The sequence below is a fragment of the Rhinatrema bivittatum genome, chromosome 5, assembly GCF_901001135.1.
Source record: "Rhinatrema bivittatum chromosome 5, aRhiBiv1.1, whole genome shotgun sequence".
Taxonomy (NCBI): Eukaryota; Metazoa; Chordata; class Amphibia; order Gymnophiona; family Rhinatrematidae; genus Rhinatrema; species Rhinatrema bivittatum.
In genome coordinates this window covers 176806973-176828540 of record NC_042619.1, presented here as the reverse complement: position 1 = coordinate 176828540, position 21568 = coordinate 176806973, and the positions used below count along the sequence as shown (strand labels likewise).

At 45.8% G+C, this 21568-nt stretch overlaps 1 protein-coding gene across 1 annotated transcript in view; it reads left to right on the top strand.

Annotated features, from left to right (window-relative positions):
• MYCBP2 (MYC binding protein 2) overlaps positions 1-21568 on the top strand; it is a 1075853-nt gene that overhangs the window by 115378 nt on the left and 938907 nt on the right. Inside the window, 1 exon segment of the mRNA XM_029603038.1 lies at positions 9224-9420. Coding sequence (XP_029458898.1) covers positions 9224-9420 — 197 coding nt within the window.

The following is a 21568-nucleotide window of genomic DNA, read 5'->3' as shown; positions in this document are numbered from 1 at the left end:
GATCACCTGTTTGTACTTCACAGCGGGAAGAAACAAGGGGAAGCGGCATCGCGGGTGTCCATAGCCTGCTGATCAAAGAAGTCATTAATGCTGCCTACATAGAGGCAGGAAAACCACTTCCTCTACAGGTCAAGGCAGATTCTACAAGGGCCCAGGCAGTCTCCTGGGCTGAAACCAGACTGCTTTCGCCAGCCAAGATCTGTCGGGTGGCGACATGGTCCTCCCTACACACCTTCTCCAGGTTCTACCACCTGGATATCCAGGCCAGGGAGGATACAGCCTTCGTAAGGGCAGCACTAAGTGGGCCATGGGCAGCCTCCCAGCCGGTAGGGGAGTAGCTTTTGTACATCCCATTGGTCCTGAGTCCATCTGGCTACACGCTAGGAAATGGAGAAATTACTTACCTGATAATTTCATTTTCCTTAGTGTAGACAGATGGACTCAGCATCCTGCCCACGGCTGCTCCAGAAATAGAGAACCTCAGATATCAATCTCGAGACTTTATGGATAAGCCACGGCCTACCTCTATGTTAAGACACCCGCAGTTACCTAGGTGTCTGTATTTATTTTTTCAGTGCACCGGTGGTCTCCAGTGCCATAAAGTTTATATATAAATATATAAATAAATATATAAATAGCTGGTTCAACTGATATAAATAACTGGTTCAACTGATTATTTATATATAAATAATTGGTTCAACTGATTATTTATATATAAATAATTGGTTCAACTGATTATTTATATATAAATAACTGGTTCAACTGATTATATATAAATAACTGGTTCAACTGATTATATATATATATATAATCAGTTGAACCAGTTCAAGGTTAATCAAGTATACTCAAGTGTAATCAAGTATTAAACAACATATATCCACACTGGCTTTTTGAAAAGAGTACTGAAGAGCTAAGCATGCTGCACGGGTATATGTAGGCTGACGTCAGCTTTGAAATCTGACTCCGTCTCCCATCTGCTATCAGGAGAGCACAATACCCATTGGTCCTGAGTCCGTCTGTCTACACTAAGGAAAACGAAATTATCAGGTAAGTAATTTCTCCATTTCTTAGTGTCCATTCAGATGAATCCAGAACAAATAGGTTATGCATTCCTACCAGCAGATAGAGATGGAGTAATCTGACATCAGTTTCTCCTAGGACAAGCAGGATGGTAGTCCTCACAGATGGGTGACAGATGGAGCCCAGCATGGAAAACTTTTGTCAAAGTTTCTAGAAACTTCGACTGCACACTGAGCATGCCACTATCCGCACGTCCATGTGGGATCCCTCTTCAGTCTCGTTTTTTCCACGAAGCAGTTGCCTCGAGGTTCTCAGATCTCTTCTAAACTTTTCAAAATTTCTTTTCATCAAGGATTTCTCCTCTGTTTTCCCTGCACGCGGGGTCCCTCTTCCCTGTTGCTTCCTCCGGCATCTCGGTTGGTGTTTCTCTCGTTCTTTGCAGTCGATTCCTGAGCCTGTCTTCTCCCAGTGGCCACCGGCCGTCGACCACTCGCCAACTTATTTTCATGGTGTCCGGTTTTCATAAGTGCCCCTGGTGCCCGTGGACCATGTCTTTCACGGATCCGTATGAGGTCTGTATCCTCTGCCTGGGGGCTTCCCAAGATGTCCGCAAGTGCCCCAACTGTGCTCAGATGATCCCCAAGGGCCTTCATGCCTGGTTGGACAAGATGGAGCAGTTTTTTGGCACCAAAATGTCATCTCCATTGTCTCTGGCATCAGGGACTTCGACACCGAAACGCCGTGTCAGAGACCCCTCCGACACGGCGTTGCCCTCCCAGTCCCGTCCGATCCCTTCTTGCAAAGAGAAGGGCTCGGGGGACTGGCCCTCTCCATCATCTGACCGTTCCAAGGCATCTGGATAGTCTGCTTCCTCAGCGCTGGAGAAGGACCAGGGCGAGCACTGAGGGGGAAACAGACACTGGCACCAGCAGTCGTCGCAAGGCACCAGTGCCGATTCCGGAGGAGCACCGGCCCATGTCGCGCCTTCCCTGAAGCGACCTCATGGTGAGGAAGCCCCATCCTCTTCCAACCCTCTCCAACTGGTTGGCAGATTGTATATCATTCTGCTGCAAGCAGGCGGGCCTTCTGCTTGGAGGCCACATCAAGGTGCACTCATTTAGGGCCATGGCAGCGTCGGTAGCACACGTTCGTGCGGTCCCCATTGCTGAGATCTGCAAGGCTGCATATGTTAGCCGCCCATTACTGTTTGGACAACGATGGTCAACATGACAGTACCTTTGGTCAGTCTGTCCTCTGTAATTTCTTCCAAGTGTAAAAACCCAACTCTCCCTTCCTAGGGCCCAGTGTCTGGTTCGTGCTGCCTCCCATTCTCACCCTCAGCACTTCTGTTGTTGTGCCCGTTGCCACATGGTTAAATGTTGTGGGCTCTTTTCTTGCTGGGGGCAGCTGATAGCTTGGTATTCACCCATCTGTAAGGACTATCATCCTGCTTGTCCTAGAGAAAGCAGAGTTGTTTACCTGTAACAGGTGTTCTAAGACAGCAGGAAGTTAATCTTTCGGAAACCTACCCGCCACCCAGCAGAGTTGGGTTCTCCATCGGTTTGTTTCATTTTTTTGCTAATCTTTTTTCGCAAGATACGAGACTGAAGACGGACCTTGTGTGGCCGCATGAATAGTGGCATGCTAGCATGCTCAATGTGCCAGTCAAAGTTTCTAGAAAATTTGAAATCGTTTTCCGTGCCAGGCTCCATCTGATGATGTCACCCATCTGTGAGGACTAACATCCTGTTGTCTTAGGAGAACACCTGTTACAGGTAAGTAACTCTGCTATAAACACCCCTGCAGTTAGATCAGCTTGTTAGTATTCGAGTGGAAGAGCATCTCCCTACTTGGGGATTGCTTCATTTTAAAATAAAGGAGAATTAAGGATACAATTTGCCCTGCTCTCCTGCAGTTATACCAAATGGTCCCTCCCCTAGTTGAGAATTCCTGATAAATTCCAGGGAAAAACAAAACAAAACTGGAAACGAAGGTCCCAATTTAAGATTTACCTCTGTTCTCTTGGGAGTCTGAAAAAACAAACAAACATAACTGATATGATTTATAGATCATTTGGGTGCAAGAAATTCTGAATATGCCATAAAGAAGGCTTGACTGTCTCATACTGCAACTTTTGGGTATACACGTCACTTTTGAAATGCCTGTCTCTAGCCAGCTCATTTAGCTGTGCTCTTGTCCCATGCCCATTGTTGAACAATTTTTTTGTTAGATTTTATGTGCACTGTGCTTTGTGTGCATAGTGGAAAAGAGTATGTAAACTAACTCAAGGGATATCAACCAGCACACATTGTAATCTATATGAATCTAGTTTTTTAATTAAAACAACATAAGTACTTAAGTATTAAAATGGATTATGCTAAAGGGATAATTTCCTAGCATGTAGCAGATGGACTGAGGACCAATGGGTATAGTGTGCTCCTGATAGCAGTTGGAGACAGATTTCAATCTGACGTCAGCACTACATATACCCATGCAGGAAGCTCTGCTATTCAGTATTTCTCCGTCTCCTTAGCAGTTTGGGACTCTACACACGCTTGCACAGCGTTGGGAAATCCAAACCAAAGAAGAGAGAACATTCCAAAATCTTACCTCCACAAGACGAGCCCTGCTCCTCCGGTGATACATAAGGGTCCCTCCCCCAGTCGAGAATTCCTGAGGTGATTTCCGAAATCCCTCAGAAGTAAGCCTCGGTCCAGTAACCAGTTCCCAGCGTGGGCTTAGCCCCCAAGAATGGGAGTGGCTGAGAAGTAGCGGGTTCAATACCGAGCGCGGTGGTGAAGGAATTTCCCTTTTTCCCCTGCAGCCGGAGACCGCCCGGCACGAGACCGGGAAGCACTGAGACAAGGTAAGGTAGAAAACTTTTCTTAAAGTCTCCGGTCTCGAGGCTCGGATAGCCGCACAGATCGCCCTCCGGCGTCTGTCCCATCGGGTTGAACAGCCCCGTCCGGTCTAGACCCAGATTTGGTATAAGTGTCCTCCCTCGTGGAGACCCTCCGGGGGGGGGGGGGACGCCATCTTGCCTGCGTGGTCACCTGCGCCATCTCTCCCCCTTGATTGCCGTATTGTCCGCACACGGCGAGCTGGGCGCATAAACTACTTGTGCACGTAGCGGTGCGCGCACAAAGGTGCCGGGTGCACAGCAGCACACTCAATGGCGCCGGGTGCACAAATTAAGCCGGTATGCACAGCAGCGCGCACATAACGGCCTGCATGCACATCTTCCGCAGCTTGCATGCACATCTTTGACGCACCCGGAGCGCATATTTAAGCCTCCCGGTGCGCGCACAGACTAGTTTTGAATGACTCCATGCTCTTAAATCATGGCACCAACGGCCAAGAAAGCGAAGGGACAACCTCTCTGCCCAGCCTGCCACCTGAGAGGGCACAACATGAAGTGGCTTTGGCCCTGTGCCTGAAGTGCGAAGAGACCCTGGGGGAACCAGGACAAGGCCCCCCCTGGCCAGTAGAGGAATCCGGCTCCACCCACGATAGTACTCCGGACCTCTCTATCCCCGGCTCGGCCCCTTCTCAGTTGGGCCCCTTGGGGAACACCGCTGGCTTCAATATGGACCCAGGAACCTTTTCCTGGGTAGAAGTCTTCAAAGGGCTGCAAACCTTTGTCCAGGCACAATCTGTGCCACCAGTGACACAGCCATAGCCTCCACCAGAAGACCAAAACCTTCCAGGCCCCTCTCGCCCTCCCCGAGACATGCCCCCTCCGGACAAAAGCCTCCTCTTAGGGGACCCAGACACCTCAGAGAAAGAACCAGACTCCCTGTAGGAAGGAGAAATCCCTCTAGGAACGGAAACATTACTGTACCATGATGCGTCAAGTTACCAGACCTTGTGTCTCTGAGCTTGAAGGAGCTGGCCATCCCAGGCACAAGCGCCACAGCAGAGCCAAAGATGAACCCTCTGCTGGTCAGGCTCCGTCAGGCCTCACGCCATTTCCCATTGCTGCAGGCCGTACAACAACTGATCGACTTGGAATGGAATGCTCCGGAGGCCAGTTTCAAAGGAGGACGGGCCTTAGAAGCCCTATATCCACTGGAACCCTCAGCCAAAGAACTCCTGGTGTTCCCCAAAGTGGACGCCATGGTTTGCGCTGTCACGAAGCACACTACCATTCCAGTCGAAGGAAGAGCGTCACTCAAGGATGCTCAGGACAGATGTCAGGAATCCATCCTTAAACAATCGTTTGCAGCAGCTATGTCACTACAGATCGCTGCCTGCTGTGCCATTGTGACACGTGCTACCACGCCTGTCGAAACAGAACCAGCGATATCCTTCCTCATGGATGCGACGTCCGACCAGGTGCACATCTCAGCCAAGGGCGTATCATCCATTGTGGCAGCCAGAAGACAACTCTGTCTCTGAAGCTGGTCAGCCGACGCGACCTCCAAGACGAAACTCATAAGAATGCCCTTTAAAGGAGCCCTCCTGTTCGGAAGCGAACTGGAGAAGTTAGCCGACAAATGGGGCGAATCCCCAGTACCTCGGCAACCGGAGGGAAGAACAAAAGAAGCCATCGCCCCTCTCCCCGAACATCCAAGGGCAGAAGATCACAGCGCTTTAGACCGTACAAGAATACATACCAAGCACCTCACCCCGCAGGCAGGGGGCCAGTTCTTTCGGAACAAACACAACAAGAGGGGAGCCGGCTCAGGTCCAGGCCCCAGCTGCACCCCACAATGAGAATCAACAGACCCATCCACAGGAAGAAGCCATAGGGGGCAGGCTTGCCCTATTCTACCAAAGTTGGGTCAAGATAACATCAGACAAGTGGGTCCTAACCATCATTTAAGAGGGATACTATCTGGACTTCCACAGCAGCCCTCCAGACAAATTCGTAAAATCCCCATGCCACTCCCCCTCCAAGACGATGGCAGTGGAAACCACACTGACAAAATTGCTCTCCCTAGAGGCTATAACACCGGTGCCCGTGCACCAACAAAATACTGGGCACTATTCCATCTATTTTATCGTCCCCAAGAAAGAGGGAACTTTCTGGCCCATCCTGGACCTCAAGTCTGTCAACCGCTACCTGAGGGTACCACACTTCCACATGGAAACCCTATGTTCGGTCATAAGGGGGCAGTACAGCTGGGAGAATTTCTGACCTCCCTGGACCTGTCAGAAGCCTATCTGCACATCCCGGTCCATCACGACTACCAGCGCTTTCTATGCTTCACGATCATGGACCACCACTACCAGTTCCGGGCGCTACCCCTCGGACGTTCACCAAAATCATGGTGTAGTGGCAGCGACACTGAGGAAAGAAGGAATCCTCATACACCCGTACCTGGACGATTGACTGATCAGGGCAAAATCTCCAGAAGAAAGTCATCAGGTGACCACCAGAGTCAAGAATCTACTGCAGAATCTTGGGTGGGTCGTCAACATAACTAAGAGCTGCCTGCAGCCCTCCCAATCACTAGAATACCTTGGAGTCCGGTTCAACACCAAACAAGACAAGGTCATCCTTCCCCTTACAAGGAGAAGGAAATTGATGGACCAGTTGAGAAAACTGTTGAACGGCGCTCGCCCCACGGTATGGGACTACCTCCACGTTCTTGGCCTCATGACATCGACCCTAGAAGTCGTCCCATGGGCAAGGGCTCACATGCAACCACTACAACGTTCCCTACTGTCACAATGGAACCTGATGTCCCAGGACTAATCCGTTCACCTCCAATTACCGGCGGATGTACGGATCCAACTCCTATGGTGGCTACAAGAAGACCATCAGAGCAAGGGAGTAAGGCTATCCCCACCGACCTGGATCTTGCTCACCATGGATGCGAGTCTACGAGGATGGGAGCCCACTGCCAGGAACTGATGGGTCAGGGGCAATGGGACAAGGAAGAGTCGGGATGGAACATCAACCAACTGGAAGCCCGAGCAGTCAGACTAGCCTGCCTGCGATTCAGTCATAGACTCCGGGGAGAATCGGTCAGAGTCATATCAGACAACGCCACAACAGTGACCTACATCAACCACCATGGAGGAACCAGAAGCCAACAAGTGTCCCTGGAAATAGACCCCCTAATGGCGTGCGCAGAAGCAAACCTGCAAGGGATCTCAGCCGCCCACATCGCGAGAAAAGACATCATCACTGAGGATTACCTCAGCAGAGAAAGTCTAGACCCAGGGGAATGGATGCTGTCGCCGATAGCATTCCAGTTGATAATAAACCGCTGGGGAACTCCAGCCATGGATCTTCCGGCAACCTGGTCCAACGCCCAAGTTCCCAACTTCTTCAGCCGCAGATGAGACCCACAATCCCAGGGGATCGATGCCCTTGTCCAGACCTGGCCACAGGAAGACCTGCTGTACGCCTTTCCTCCATAGCCACTACTTGGCGGGATCATCCGCAAGATAGAACACCACAGGGGGCTAGTATTTCTAGTGGCCACGGATTGGTCAAGAAGGCCATGGTACGCTGGAGGGGGGAGCCCCCTGTCCCTACCTCTACACCGGGATCTGCTCCACCAAGGACCGATCCTCCATGAAGACTCACCTCTTTTCTCTCTTACAGTCTGGCCATTGAGAGGACGCGCCTGAAGAAGAGCGGATACTTGGGGGCAGTGATTGACACCTTGCTCCGAGCACGCAAGTTTTCCACGTCTCTAACCTACATACAAATATGGAAAATATTCAAAGCCTGGTGCGAAGATCGCGACATACTTCTGCGGACAGTCAAAATCCCCACGATCCTGGAATTTCTGCAGGTCGGCTTACAGAAGAAGTTGTCTCTCAACTCCATCAAAGTTCAGGTGGCCGCATTGGTTTGCTTCAGAGCCAAAGTGGACGGCATCAGTCTATCTTCACACCCAGACGTCTCTCGCTTCCTGAGATGAGTCAAATAGATCAGACCACCACTAAAGTGGCCGGTACCCCTGTGGAACCTCAATCTAGTACTAGACTTCCTAGACGGAGCTTCCTTCAGACCTACCTGCGGGCTGTCTTTATGGCTTCTAACCTTGAAGATGGCGTTCCTAGTGGCAATATGTTCAGCCCGTCGTATCTTCGAACTTCAAGCGCTATCCTATCGGGAACCATTCCTCAGATTCACACCGGGATCCATACAGCTACGCATTGTCCCTTCCTTCCTTCCAAAGGTGGTTTCTCATTTCCATCTAAACCAAACTATCTCGCTGCCATTTCCAGACAAGCATAAGGACTCGGAAGACTATTGCCTTCTTAACGTCGGCAGACTACTAGACCGATACCTGGAAAAGTCGGAATCCGTACGAAAGACGGACCACCTATTCATCCTTCACAGCGGGAAGAAACAAGGGGAAGTGGCCTTGCGGGCAACCATAGCCCGTTGGATCAAAGAAGTAATCAAGGCAGCCTATGTAGAGACAGGGAAGCCTCCACCTCTACAGTCAAGGCCCATTCCACCAGAGCCCAGGCAGTGTCCTGGACAGAAACAAAGATGCTGTCACCCGCCGAGATCTGTCGGGTGGCGATATGGTCCTCCATTCACACTTTCTTGAGGTTCTACCCACCTGGATGTTCAGGCCCGGGAGGACACAGCATTTGCAAGGGCAGTACTAAGTGGGCCAAGGGCAGCCTTCCACCCGGTTTGGGAGTAGCTTTTGTACATCCCATTGGTCCTGAGTCCATCTGCTACACGCTAGGAAATGGAGAAATTATTTACCTGATAATTTCGTTTTCCTTAGTGTAGACAGATGGCTGCCTCAGAATACGGAAACCTCGAGTGACTATCCTCGAGAGCAAGACAAGCCACGCTTTACCCCTAGTTAAGACACCCATAGTTACCGGGTGTCGGCGTTTCTCGGTTGAGTGCATTGGCAGTCTCCAGCTATAATCCACGTCAACCAGTTCAAGTTAACCAAGTTATCCAAACACACATATATCCACAATTGCTTTTTGAGGAGAATACGGAAGAGCAGAGCTTTGTGCACGGGTATCTATAGTGCTGACGTCATTTGAAATCTGACTCCATCTCCAACTGCTATCAGGAGCACACTATACCCATTGGTCCTGACTCCATCTCTCTATACTAAGGAAAACGAAATTATCAGGTAAGTAATTTCTCCAATGTGATACTTCCTGATTAAATATCAAGCAGAAGACAACGATGAAAAGTTAGTTTCATATTTACAATGCTATTTTCTTACATCTGACTAACTCTTGTGTATTCTGTCCACAGAGTCTCTCTTTCAGCTCCTTTTAGAAATAACTGTGCGCAGTACAGGAATGAATGACAGTGTTGGGCATTCCCTGACTGCCCTGTCCTGCGCTTGCCTCTTCAGTCTGGTAGTTGCATGGGGAGAAACAGGAAGGACGCTGCAGGCCATTTCAGCTATTCTCACCAACAATGGCAGCCATGCTTGCCAAGCTATTCAGGTGTGTATTTTACATGTTTTTCCTTCAATACCTATATATTAACAGTTATAAGATGATTTTTTTTGTGCCACAAAAAGTAGTTTCTTTTATTTTTTAGGTTTGTACAATGTGACTGCATTGGTTTAATATTTTAAAAATTATCTATGAAAGAGACTATGGAAAAGATGCCTTTACAGCATGTTCTTTAGCCAAATGTACTTGTGATTTTTGCTCATTTGCTCTTCAGCAGGAAAGTTAACGTGATTATGTTTAAACTCCAATTTTCAAAACAACACTAAACTTATTTTACAGGTATTTTTATGAGAAATTTTATTTTAGATGTGCTGTTTTTCATGTTTTCATGAATTAGGAATTTGGAAAGAATTTTAAATTAAAACAATTTGTTGCTTTTTATTTTAAAAAGACAAACATTTTTATTACCTTAATTGTATTGGTTGTTAAATAAAGAGCCTCCTTCAGCATGGAAATCTTCATTTTGGGGTATCTTGGTTCTATCACTGTGATAGGCTTTGTAAGTATATAAATCATGCTATGGTAAGTCTGGCATTTCTCCAGTTTTCAGCTTTTTACTTTAGCCCTATTTCTGATCTTCCTTATTTTAGTTTTCTCAGCTCAGTCTCCCTTACTCATTTTTCTTTCATGTCCAGGTATGAGCACATACCAGCAAAATTATGCAAGTTACATTGGCTACCCATGTCTGTCTGGGTTTTATTCAAGCTATTAACATTAGTGTATAAAATATTAAGGGATGAAGGCATCTTCTAGTTCAAGAGGTTGTGGCACGAATAAGTGCCATTTTGGGCCTTAAACTCAGCAGAGAAATCCTTGTTGATTGTACTGTGCTTTAAGGAAAATCATTTGAAAAGAATATGGAAGAGAATGTTTGGAGTTGTAGACTCCACCTGGTGGAATACACTTCCTCAGGGATTAAGGGAAGAGACATCTTTCCCATTTTAGGAAAAAAAGTAAAGACCTATTTATTTTTGCAGGCATACCTGGTTTTGATGACTGGTCTTTTAGGTTTTTTGATTTGGCCTACCTTGGTGTACTTGGTTTTTATATTTTTTATTCTGAATTTTTTTGTCAGTGAAGAGTGGAAAGATTTTTGTTTTGTCTGAAGTGACAATGTTTTCGTGTGTTTTTTTAAGTAAATTATCATTCTCTATACGTACCCGGATCAGTCCAGACAGCTGGGTTTTGCCTCCCTTCCAGCAGGTGGAGACAGAGAAAAACTTCGAGAGCACCCTCTGTTAATCTGGTGTGCCACCTGCTGCTCCTCAGTATTTCTCTGTCTCCAGCAGATGGAGGTGGTGCAAAACCTGCGGTTCTGATCCAAGCTAGATTAAAAAAAAAAAAGGAATGAGAGAATTCAGCTTTGGCCTGTCAGGGAGTTGTGAGGTCCTGGTGGGACCATCCTTCCTGATTTGTAGACATTGGACGAGCAGGGGTTGGGAACCCTAAATTTGCTCTTGGCTGGCGGGGTGACAGCTGGTGGTCCAGCTCCCTCCTCCCTCAGCTCCAGTCTCCTTCAGCCTTTGCCAGCTCTTCAGGGAAGTATCCTTTTCTTCTCTTGTCTGCTGTTAAAGTTTTTTGGTTTACAAAAAAAAAAGTGGATTTGTTTTGGTCAGTTACTTCGGGGCAGTGTGTTACTAGGGCCGGGGGACGGACGGACGTTGTAAGTGAGGTCGGTGTTTTTTCTTTCCTCCCATTCTTCTTCCCCCCCCCCCCCCCCCCCCTCCTGCGGCTGCCGGCGTCTGCCCCGTGCTTCTTCGGCACCAGCATACTGTGCACGAGCCAATGCTCGTGCTGTGGTGAGTGGCTGGCGAGCCGCCTTTCCTCCAGCTGTTGTGATTGCTGCCTCCCCGGTGGGGAGGGCTTTTCGGGCGCATTTGCAGGGGCAGGTGTGCAGCAGTCGAGCGCTGGGAGGCTGCTGGCTGCTCTGGAACTCTCGGCCGATCCGTTTCCCCTGATTTAATTACATTATGATCATATTTGCCAAGCATATCTAAGACCTTTATCTCTTGCACCAGATCCTGTGTTCCAGTGAGAACTAGATCCATTATGATTACCCTTTGGTTGGTTTCTTGACAAATTGCAGCATGAAGCAGTCATTGATGCCTTGATTTGCTACATTTTACTCCCTGGTGTTTGTTATACAATATTCTAATTCACTATTTTAGAAAATGTTAAAAGAAAATGTGTAGATTCTTTTTGTTCTTCTACTAGAGAAAATTGTATTCTAATAAAAGGATGAAAATCTTCACCATAGTGTTCCTCCCAGATGATTTAAACAAGTGTTTCCAGTAGCAAAAAATATTGATATCAAATAGAGTCCAGCAGTGTCCAGGGCACTCCAAGATTCAACTGCCCCATGACTCTGTAATGGTGGAATCAGCCATGAAGAAAGTTAAGAAATGAAGTCTTCTCCATTCCCCTCCTGATTTGTTAGATGACAATGGCGAGCAGCTGTTCCAAACAGTAATGTGGAATTCCAGAATATTAGCATATTAGTTGCAGATGGTACATTATCTTTATAATTTCTTGCAAAAAAAAAAAAAAGTCTTCCCTTTTGTAATATCAAGGAGAGCAAGAAAAATTCTTATTTTGAATAAGGCTGCACAAAACGTTTCCTCTATGCTTATGATACTTCTAGAACATCGGCTGTAACTATATAGCAACAAGAAGGCTCTCCTGGTTAAAAGCATCCGGGCACCGTGAATATGTTCACGATAAGATAGCAGATGCTCTATGTTCATGATGATTTGGGGAAAAGGTTAAAGAAGCAGTAGAAATAATAGAGCATTGCATAGCTTTACAAACTTTATTTACAGCAATGTAAGACCAACCTTCCTAGAGAAGATATCAGTATCAAGACCTCAATCCATTGTATAATTATGCTAGAAGAAGATACTCAACTTATCTATATTACTACTCATGTCTATATCCATAGCAACAACCTCAACAAAATCGAGCATGTAATAGATGTAGACCACAACAAAAGCAGTCTCTTCAGATTATTCAAAAGCCCAGTCAGGTTTTCAGACAGTCAGCACCCATTGCAGAGTATCCCAGTGGGGGGAAAGACTTCAGTTTTTTCTTCCATAATGGGTCCATATCACAGCAGATCTGTGGGTTCTGAAAATTATTAGGGAGGGTTATCAAAATTTTCAGTCTTTTCCATCTTTAATGATTCCTTGTCCATATCACCAGTCAAAAGAAGAACTAAAAATACTTCAACATTAACTAAAATCCCTCTTACTGACTAATGCAGTAGAACATGTTCCATAGTCCCAAAGAGGGAAAAGGTTTAACTCTAGATATTTTCTGATACCCAAGAAGTCAATGAACTTTATCCCAATCTTGAATCTCAGAAAATGGAACACTTGTTTTAAGAGAGATTCAAGTAAAGTAGAATAGTATCTAAAGATTTTATCTAGAAAAAAGATAATAACTAACAACTATGGATCTCGAGAGTGCTTATTTCCATATCCCAATTCACAAGACACACAAAATATATATTTTTTTTATTTTATATTTATTGAATTTACAATCAATTTAAGCATAGATTTCTTAAATTAATCACAGGTTTATAAAACCAATTTAGAATTAACAATGTAAAGAAAAGATATTACCAACAATTCTCAATATATTGACCGAATAATGTACTTAAACAGTACTTCTTAATAATATATGCTATTACACTTAATTATCGATCAATTAATTCCGTTCATTAAACACATTTTCATTGTTTTATCTACCTGTGTCTAGCCCACATTTGAAACCAAGGTACACATTTCCCAAACATTCTCTAATTTTAATATTTAAAAGCACATCTAACTGGGATTACTTTTATTTGTTGGAGAGAATCACTTCATATCACTTAAGACTAGGCTAATCAGGTTTTGGGGTGGAGCTAGTGGTACGTGAAGTTTTACTCTGAATATATTGTATTAATTGATCCACATGTAAAAAGATATACATATTTCCTTCACATTTTATGAGGCACTTACATGGATATTTCAGAATAAATAACATTCCCATCTGAACTACCTGAGACTTCAGTGCTAAAAATTGTTTTCTACGTCTTTGTGTTGCAGGTGCTAAATCGGGAAATAATCACAAAATATTTTCTGATTACTCTAGCAACTCATTACCAATACCATGCTCTCCCATTCAGTCTAGCAGCAATGCCAAGACTTTAACCAAATGTCTAGCCATAGTTGCCACTTATTTCAGGGAAAGTACAATGTCAAGGGTTTTCTATACTTGAATGTTTGGTTAATATTGAGCACATCTTGCACTCTGAGAAAAATATGGAGTTTGCACTGAATACTCTACCGGTATTAGAATTCATAGTGAAGTTGGAAAAAAAATCACAAAGCTTATTCCAACTCAACTGGAATTCATAGGTGCACAACTGAACTCAATTCAGTGAAAATCTTTTCTTTCTCTTCAAAAATGTGAACACTAATGAAGGTTGTTCATACAGTGTTAAGTCCTTCAATGACTGCAAAAACTTTCATGAAAAGTTTAGGTCATATGGCAGACACTGTCCATATCGCACCATTGGCATGCTTAAACATGAGAAAACACAGTGGCAACGAAAGTCCAGCTGGAAACAGCACCTTCATGCATTATCCCAAAGGATACCAATTCCAACAGAACTAGTATGCTCTTTGCGGTGGTGGAGGCAACCATTAAATCTTTTGTTGTCTCTGCTTTAAATTTAATAAATAAATAAATATGGATGGAGCTCATCTAAAGAACATTTGATGTGAAGATTTTTCTTAGGGTGCATGGTTGATTTAAGAATCCAGTCTTCTAGAATTTGGAGCAATCTACAGAATTCGCCAAGTCTTCAAAGAAGGGGTAAGGCACTCAGTTCAAATTCAAATGGACAGTCACGTAGCATTATTTTACATAAAAACAAGTTCAACAAATTTATGCAGAGGCATTCAATATTTGGAATTGGGTAGTTTCAAAAAATTCATCTTTCTGCTTTATATTTCCTTGGCAAAGACAATGTTCTCACAGGACAAGCAGGATGGTAGCCTTCGCATATGGGTGACATCACAGGGTGGAGCCCAATCACGGAACACTTTTGTCAAAGTTTCTAGAACTTGACTGGCACCTACTGGGCATGCCCAGCTTGTCACTAACCCTGCATCCAGCAGGGGTCCTCCTTCAGTCTCTTTTTTTTTTCCGTCCATCACAGACCCGTATAGAGTTTGTGTATTGTGCTTGGGGTCCGGCCATAATACTCTAACTTGCACCAGATGTGCCCAAATGACGCTGAAGGGCCATAAAGCCCGCTTAGAGAAGATGGAGTTTCTTTTTCATTCAAAACCCCCGACTCCATTGACTGCTTTGACTTCGTCTGAGCCGGTGCCATCAACCTCTCGCCAGCAGCGGGACACCGGTGCTGCCCGACCGGCTTTGACTACTCCGAAGGTGTCGACTTCTTCCTCATCGCCTCAAGAGAAGGACCGAGGAGAACATCGTGAAAAGCGTCGACACTGGCATTGGAAGGCTCAGTCCGCTGATCCTGGCAAGTCCCCGGCATCAGCGTCGACAGAGCCACCGACAAAGAAATTCCGTCCAGAGAAGGCCCCATTCCACAGAGGAATGCCTCTGTGACTGGGTCACTGAGGCATTCCCCACCTTCATCGGTGCAGGGAGCCACGACTCCACTTTTATCGGTGAACCCTCTGGCTATGCCTCTATTGCCTCCTTCTCTGGAGCCGGGGTTACATGCCCCAGGCTTCCGTGAGGAATTGGATCAGATGATCCAAGAGGCCATAGGTAAAGCGCACTGCAGGGCTTCCAGCCTCCATCGACACCGGTGCCCGAGCTGGTCGCTGATCCGATTCCCATGGCATTTGCACTGCTACTGGGTAGACTGGATGCGTTGATTGGTGCCCTTCTACCACTGGATCCAAGGACACCAGTATGTCCTCTTCCATCGACGCTGATACCTTTGTCATTGGAAGGCGAAGAAACACAGATACCCATTCCTCTGTCTGGAATTCTGCCACCGACTCATCCATCGATGTCGCCGGTTCCGTTGGTGCCTCCATCGATGCCATTGGTGCCTCTTCAGATGCCATTGATGCCTAGGACTGGCCCTTCAGGAATAATGCCATTTCTCCTCTCTGAAGATCCTCAGGGAGCTGGTGATCAACCTTATGATCCTTGGACTGATGATTCTTCCCAGGATACAGATGATCTCCCTTCAGAGCCCTCTCCTCCTGAAGAGAGAAGATGTTCTCCTCCAGAGGATCTGTCCTTTATTAACGTCATTAAAGAAATGTCTGAGACAATTCCATTTCAGCTTCAGACAGAAGAGGATTCACGGCATAAGATGCTGGAAGTACTCCAGTTTCTTGATGCTCCTAAGGAAATCATGTCTATTCCTATTCATGAAATCCTAATTGATCTTCTAAAGAGGAATTGGGAGCACCCAGGTTTGGTTCCGCCTGTCAACCGTAAGTCAGATACCACCTATCTTGTACAGTCAGCTCCTGGGTTTCAAAGATCACAACTGGATCATCAGTCTGTGGTTGTGGAATCAGCCCAGAAAAAGGCACAGTGTTCCAAACCTCATTCCTCCATACCTCCAGGGAAGGAGCAGAAATCCCTAGATGCTTTTGGCAGACGGGTCTTTCATGGATCAATGCTTATATATCTCGCATTGCTTCCTACCAGTTATACATGACCCAGTATAACAGAAACCTTTTTAAGAAGATCCAAGATTTCCCTGAATCTTTACCTGACCAATTCCAGGATGAGCTTAATGCTCTGGCTCAAAAAGGCCTGGATGCGGGCAAGCATGAGGTCCGCGCTGCGTACAATATATTTGACACTGCCTCTAGGGTGTCTGCAGCGGGGATTAGTGCAAGAAGGTGGGCCTGTTTGAAATCCTCTGACCTGCTTCAACGGCAGGGGAGAAGAAAAAAGGGTTCGCACTCACAAAGCGGGGAGTAGCTGGCTTGTTACGGCAGTTACTACCCCAAACCAAATGTACCTGATTCTTCACTCTCGATGCATATCCAGCATGGCTCTCTGCTTCAACGGCATGGGAGAAAGACTGATACATCACGAATTTCCAGCATAGCTCTCTACTTCAACGGCAGGGGAGAAGATAAACAGCCAATAAGGGCTGTATAACATAATCTGGGTAAAAACAAATAAGCATGGGTGTAGCTTGCTTATTGCGGCGGTTACTACCCCTACTACCTCTAACTAATCAAGCTAGTTATTTCACTTGGATGCAGCTCCATCACCGCTCTCTACATTAATGGTGGGGGTGGAAGGGAAATAGAACCAAGAGCTAAGAGAAACAGATAAGTATGAGAGAAAAAATGAGTGAAGCTTGCTGGGCAGACTGGATGGGCCATTTGGTCTTCTTCTGCCGTCATTTCTATGTCATTTCTATGTTTCTAAGACCAGAGGTACAGGACAGGTTGGCTGACCTGCCCTGTGCTGGTGATAATCTCTTCGGAGACAAAATCCATGAGGCTGTGGCGCAGCTAAAGGACCACCATGAAATGCTGCGTCAACTTTCTTCAGTGCCTGCTGATTTCTCGCATCAATTACAGACTCAAGTATCCTCAACTGCTCGTCACTTCCTCATACTGCTGGGTCACATGGCGTCGGCGGTGCATGTCACTCGGATGGCCCGCCTAGCCATGAATAATGCAGTGGACCCTAAAATCCCAGTGGGTTCAAGCTTGTCAACCAATGTCCAGGATTGTTCACTTTACCACACAGCTCCGCCTGTTGCTCACCTGGTAGATACATAACGCCAGTCTGCTTCAAGGCCTTCCATTTCTGGCTCCAGAACCTCAAATTACCTTGGCAACAGATGCCTCCAACCTAGGGTGGGGTGCTCATGTCGGCGACCTACAGTCCCAGTGAACCTGGTCTCCAGAGGAAGCCAAACATCCAGATAAATTTCCTGGAGCTTTGTGCGATCAGATATGCCCTCAAGGTTTTTCAGGATCGCCTTTCGAACAGAGCTATCCTGATTCAAACAGACAATCAGGTGGCGATGTGGTACATCATCAAGCAAGGGGGAATGGGCTCCTACCTCTTGTGTCAGGAAGCTGCACAGATATGGGCGTGGGCCCTTTCCCTCTAGATGTACCTCACAGCCACCTACTTGCCGGGCGTGGACAATGTCTTGGCGGACAAGTTGAGTTGCATGTTTCATCCGCACGAGTGGTCTCTCAACCCCACGCTAGCGGACACAATATTCCAACGTTGGGGTTACCCTCACATAGACCTCATTGCGTCAGTTCATAACCGTAAAGTAGAAAACTTCTGCTCTCTAACTCGCAGCCACCACTAGCAATCAAGGGACGCTTTCGCCCTCTCGTGGGCCAGCGGTCTCCTCTATGCGTACCCTCCACTTCCACTCATATTGAAGATTCTCGTGAAGTTACGGAGGGACAAGGGCATAATGATTCTAATAGCCCCTCACTGGCCACGCCAAGTGTGGTTCCCAATCCTCCAGGACCTATCAGTACGCTGGCACATTCCTCTGGGGATGGATCCGCTTATGATAACTCAGAGCGATGGATACCTGCGCCACCCCAACCTCCAGGTCCTATCTCTGACTGCCTGGATGTTGAAAGGTTAATACTCCAGCCTCTTAACCTTTCAGATTCGGTGTGCCGTGTCCTGGTAGCTTCACGAAAGCCTTCCACTAGAAGTTCTTATTGTTCTAAATGGAAGAGGTTTACGATCTGGTGCACTTCCATGTCCATAGACCCCTTCACTTGTTCCACGGTGAAGTTTCTGGACTATCTCTGGCACCTGTTAGATCAGGCCTGAAAACTTCCTCCATCAGGGTGCATGTTGGCGCGGTATCTGCGTTTCATAAGGGCATGGGGGATGTCGCTATTTCAACACAATCCTTAGTAACACGCTACAAGAGAGGCTTGCTCCACTTAAAAACTCCACTGCGCCCACCGGCCCCTGCTTGGGACCTTAATGTGGTTTTGGGGTGGCTCATGAAATCTTCGTTTGAGCCTTTCCACTCTTGTGATCTCCGCTATCTCACCTGGAAAGTAGTTTTTCTTCTCGCTATTACCTCCACTTGCAGAGTTAGTGAGTTGCAGGCTTTAGTTACCTACCCGCCTTACACTAAAATTCTGCATGACAGGGTAGTGCTCCGCACTCACCCTAAGTTTTTCCAAAGGTAATATCGGAATTTCATATTAATCAATCCATCATCCTTCCTACCTTTTTTCCCAGGCCCCATTCCAACCCAGGAGAACAGGCTCTGCATTCCTTAGACTGCAAACGTGCCCTAGCCTTCTATCTAGACTGCACGTCGGCTCACAGGAAATCCACTCAATTGTTTGTTTCTTTCGACACCATCAAATTGGGAAATCCTGTGGGAAAGCAGACTCTCTCCTCCTGGTTAGCAGACTGTATTTCTTTTTGTTACCAGCAAGCAGGCATTCTGCTACAAGACCGTGTGAAAGCACACTCTATCAGGGCCATGGCGACATCAGTGGCGCACTTCCGTTCGGTGCCGCTTGCTGATATTTGTAAGGCTGCTACCTGGAGTTCTCTCCATACCTTCGCAGCCCATTATAGTGGATAACACATTGAAATTGTCAGTTCAGTGTGCTGCGGCAGTAAAAAAAAAAAAAAAAAAGCAAACAATGTTGGGAATTATTAGAAAGGGAATGGTGAATAAAACGGAAAATGTCATAATGCCTCTGTATCGCTCCATGGTGAGACCGCACCTTGAATATTGTGTACAATTCTGGTCCCCACATCTAAAAAAAGATATAATTACGATGGAGAAGGTACAGAGAAGGGCTACCAAAATGATAAAGGGAATGGAACAGCTCACCTGTGAGGAAAGACTAAAGAGGTTAGGACTTTTCAGCTTGGAGAAGAGATGGCTGAGGGGGGATATGATAGAGGTATTTAAAATCATGAGAGGTCTAGAACGGGTAGATGTGAATCGGTTTTTTACTCTTTCGAATAATAGACTAAGGGGCACTCCATGAAGTTAGCATGTGGTACATTTAAAACTAATCGGAGAAAGTTCTTTTTCACTCAATGCACAATTAAACTCTGGAATTTGTTGCCAGAGGATGTGGTTAGTGCAGTTAGTATAGCTGTGTTTAAAAAAGGATTGGATACGTTCTTGGAGGAGAAGTCCATTACCTGCTGTTAATTAAGTTGACTTAGAAAATAGCCACTGCTATTACTAGCAACGTTAACATGGAATAGACTTAGTTTTTGGGTACTTGCCAGGTTCTTATGGCCTGGATTGGCCACTGTTGGAAACAGGATGCTGGGCTTGATGGACCCATACTGGGGCAGACCAAGGGTCCATCATACTTGGTCTGACCCAGTATGGCATATTCTTATGTATGGCATATTCTTATGTTCTTATGAAACTTGCTAATATGTATCTTGAGATAATTAAACAGCTCTTAAATCAGATGGAACTGGTAATAAACATCGACAAAACGGAATTCTTACACCTTGAACGTAAAAATGTACACCACATCCAACCAACACTCACTACTAAAAATAACCAAACCGCTGAGCTAGCAACTAAAGTACGAAATCTAGGAGTAATAATTGACCCTGAGCTAAACATGAAACAACACATCTCCTTGAAAATAAAGGAAGGATATGCGAAACTAATGATCCTAAGACGACTTAAACCTCTACTAACACTAAACAATTTCCGCACAGTTTTGCAGGCAATGATATTCGCAAGTACAGACTACTGCAACTCCCTACTTTTAGGACTACCACAATTCACAATTCTGCCACTACAAATATTACAAAATTCAGCTGCTAGAATTTTGACTGGCAAAAAAAAGAATGATCACAATACAGGAACGCTTGCCGATCTACACTGGCTCCCAATTGAACAAAGAATTCAATATAAAGCCTTATGCATAATACATAAACTAATCCATGATGAAAAAGCTGACTGGCTTAACACTGCACTGCACGTACATGTCCCACAAAGAAACCTGAGATCTGCTAATAAGGCTCTACTAACTGTCCCCTCTGTCAAAACAGCACGCCTCACGCAAGTTAGGGAGAGAACACTATCACTGGCTGGCCCCGTGCTATGGAACACCATGCCACTCGAAATAAGACTGCAGAGAAACTTCAAAATATTCAAATCCAATCTGAAAACCTGGCTATTTAAACAAGCTTTTTATAAAGATAAAGAGAAGGAAAAAAACAGTTGTTTGATCAGGATGCACCAAACTAGAAATTGTTATTAGTAACCTACAAATGCACATTAAAGTTAAATTCTTTCCGTCTACTATGCTCCCTACAGACAAACTTAATGTACACACATTTTATTGAAGTGAATTGTTACCGCACTATGATGGCACATGATTAATTGTAATCCATACCACTTACTTTATTCATTATCGTGCCTTGCTGTAAACCGTTGTGATGGTTATCTAACTTAACAACGGTATAGAAGAGCTTTTAAATAAATAAATAAATAAATAAAATTATGTTCTTATTATTGCTTAGATAAGGCTGGCAGACTAAGATTTTATCTTCTGCCAATCTGTTCTACGCAACTTGTTTTCAGTTTAACTACCCAACGTCCTTCCACTAACCCGTTCAGGGTTTCAGGATGCCCTCCTTGCCAAATTCCACCCCTGTTGTGCCAGTTGCACGCCTTTTGGGCGCATTTGGTATATTGCTCGGGCATCCTCAGCTCGGTACTCACCCATATGTGAGGACTACCATTCTGCTTGTCCTGTGAGAAAGCAAGAGTTGCTTACCTGTAACAGGTGTTCTCACAGGACAGCAGGATGTTAGTCCTCACGAAACCCACCCGCCACCCCGCGGAGTTGGGTTCGCTTACGTTTTTTAATTTTATTTTTCGCACGTACTTTTTACTATAAGATGAGACTGAAGGGGGACCCCTGCTGAATGCAGGGTTAGTGCCATGCTAGGCATGCCCAGTAGGTGCCAGTCAAAGTTCTAGAAACTTTGACAAAAGTGTTCCGTGATTGGGCTCCATCCTGTGATGTCACCCATATGTGAGGACTAACATCCTGCTGTCCTGTGAGAACATCTGTTACAGGTAAGCAACTCTGCTTTCTAATAGATACTTTATTTGCCTTCAACTCAC